This window comes from Camelina sativa, unplaced genomic scaffold, assembly GCF_000633955.1.
Source record: "Camelina sativa cultivar DH55 unplaced genomic scaffold, Cs unpScaffold00395, whole genome shotgun sequence".
In the NCBI taxonomy this organism is placed as follows: Eukaryota; Viridiplantae; Streptophyta; class Magnoliopsida; order Brassicales; family Brassicaceae; genus Camelina; species Camelina sativa.
The window spans coordinates 178,619-180,383 of NW_010921698.1; the positions used below are offsets into that span (position 1 = coordinate 178,619).

Here is a 1,765-nt window from a genome sequence, read left to right on the forward strand (position 1 = left end):
TACATATTTCCTAAATATATCTTAAATGTAAACTAGAGAACCCAAACCTTAAAAAAATTTCTAAAACTTAATTTAACATATTGTAATTGTGTTAAAAAGGGTAAAAATGAAAATGTTCATATGTTAAAAGTAAATATTGCAAATTTCTTTTGTTGTTCTTTATATGTTAATTCAATATCTAAAGATATTTTAAATATATTTCCTATATATATCCTAAATGTAATATAGAGAACCCAAACCTTAATAAAATTTCTAAAAATTAATTTAACATATTGTAATTATGTAAAAGAGAGTAAAAATGAATCTGTTCATACACTACAAGAAAACACGGTTTTTCCGACTACAATCGGCGACTAAATGCGTAGTCGTTAAATTTAGCGACTATTTTGCGACTATTTAGCGACTATTTTGCGATGAATCATATATAGAAAACTCACACATGGGATCCATTGATAACAGGAACCGTTCAAAAACATTTCAACACCATCTGTAACCGTCGGATGAAGGGCATGGTTAGCGATGCAAGGACGTCTCGAATTAAACCTTCATGGATTGAAGGTACTCTCTGGCAAAAGATGGTTGATAATTGGGATACTGAAGAACAACAACAAAGGAGTTCAACCTATTCCAAATGTCGTTTGTCTGACCGTAATGGTCTAGGTCCTCACATCCACTTATCAGGACCCAAGTCATATAGAGAAATCCAAGATGATCTGGTTAAGTCATTTCTAATTTGTTAGTTACATTTATATCCTTTCTATCTTTAAACACTTTCATAACCATTCTTTATTTTGTAACATTGTAGGAAGAAGAGTTGGGAAGAGAGGTCAGTATGGGTGAAGTTTTTTTCAAAACACATACAAAGCCGGATGGTTCTTATGTGGATGGCAAGGCAGAGAAAATTCATCAAGCTTATCAGCAGAAGTTGCAGGAGAAGATGGCTGAGCTTGAGGCAGATTCAAGCCTTTCAGATGGTACTTCACACCGTCGAGAGCTCACCACCGATGAATGTACTGCCATCTTCCTTGAGGTAAAGTACCATTTCTATTCGATCATGAATTTGTTTTGCTCTTTATTTACAGTTTTTCTTTTTGGTAAAAACAGTGCACTGAGAAGGATTCACGAGGAACTCCTTATGGTCTTGGAAGCCTCAAAGCTAATCTTGGCAAGGGAAGGCAACGATCACAAACTGAAACCTTTCTTACATTGCAAGAGCAACTCAAGGAAGCCCAACGACAAATTGAAATTCAGGCGACTCACAATACTGAAGTTGATGCTCGAGAAAAAGAGACTGCTCTCCTTGTGGCTGAGCAAAAGAATGAGATCAAAGAGTTGTCGTTGATGGCAAAGTTTATGCGCGACACTAATCCAGCCTACTTGGAGTTTATAGCCTCTCAATCAGCTGAGGAGGACAATCAACATTCACCAACAACATGATCAACTCCAATATGGTTCCTATATTCTCTTAACTCATGAACCAAGTTCTTTTGTTCAGTTTGTATGTGTTATAAACTCTTTCTCTCTTTGGTTTTGGTTTGATTTCTGTTTTGGACTAATGTATTTTCTGGTTTCAATAAAATTATGGTTATTTATATAATGTGTTTTCATTAGATTTTGGACTTGTATATTATGTTTGTTCTCCATTACATTAATTTCAGGATTCAAATCAGGATTAATATCAGGATTACAAAACAATAATAACTAGTTAATTTTATTATTTTCTAAAACAAAGTTGTCGTTATGTAGTCGTCATTTAGACGGAACA

General features: G+C 34.2%; 1 protein-coding gene across 1 annotated transcript; it reads left to right on the forward strand.

Moving 5' to 3' along the window:
• Positions 1-509: 509 nt before the first annotated feature.
• Positions 510-1,437, forward strand: LOC104773017. The gene is made up of 3 exons (XM_019242566.1): positions 510-716; positions 806-1,030; positions 1,105-1,437. The coding sequence occupies exons 1-3, from the start codon at positions 510-512 to the stop codon at positions 1,435-1,437; spliced, it is 765 nt and encodes a 254-aa protein (XP_019098111.1).
• Positions 1,438-1,765: the final 328 nt, after the last annotated feature.

Coding starts and splice junctions, on each gene's coding strand:
- LOC104773017 (XM_019242566.1), top strand. CDS start 510: ATGGTTAGCGATGCAAGGACGTCTCGAATTAAACCTTCATGGATTGAA. Junction 717..805: donor GAGAAATCCAAGATGATCTG/GTTAAGTCATTT, acceptor GTAACATTGTAG/GAAGAAGAGTTGGGAAGAGA. Junction 1,031..1,104: donor GTACTGCCATCTTCCTTGAG/GTAAAGTACCAT, acceptor TGGTAAAAACAG/TGCACTGAGAAGGATTCACG.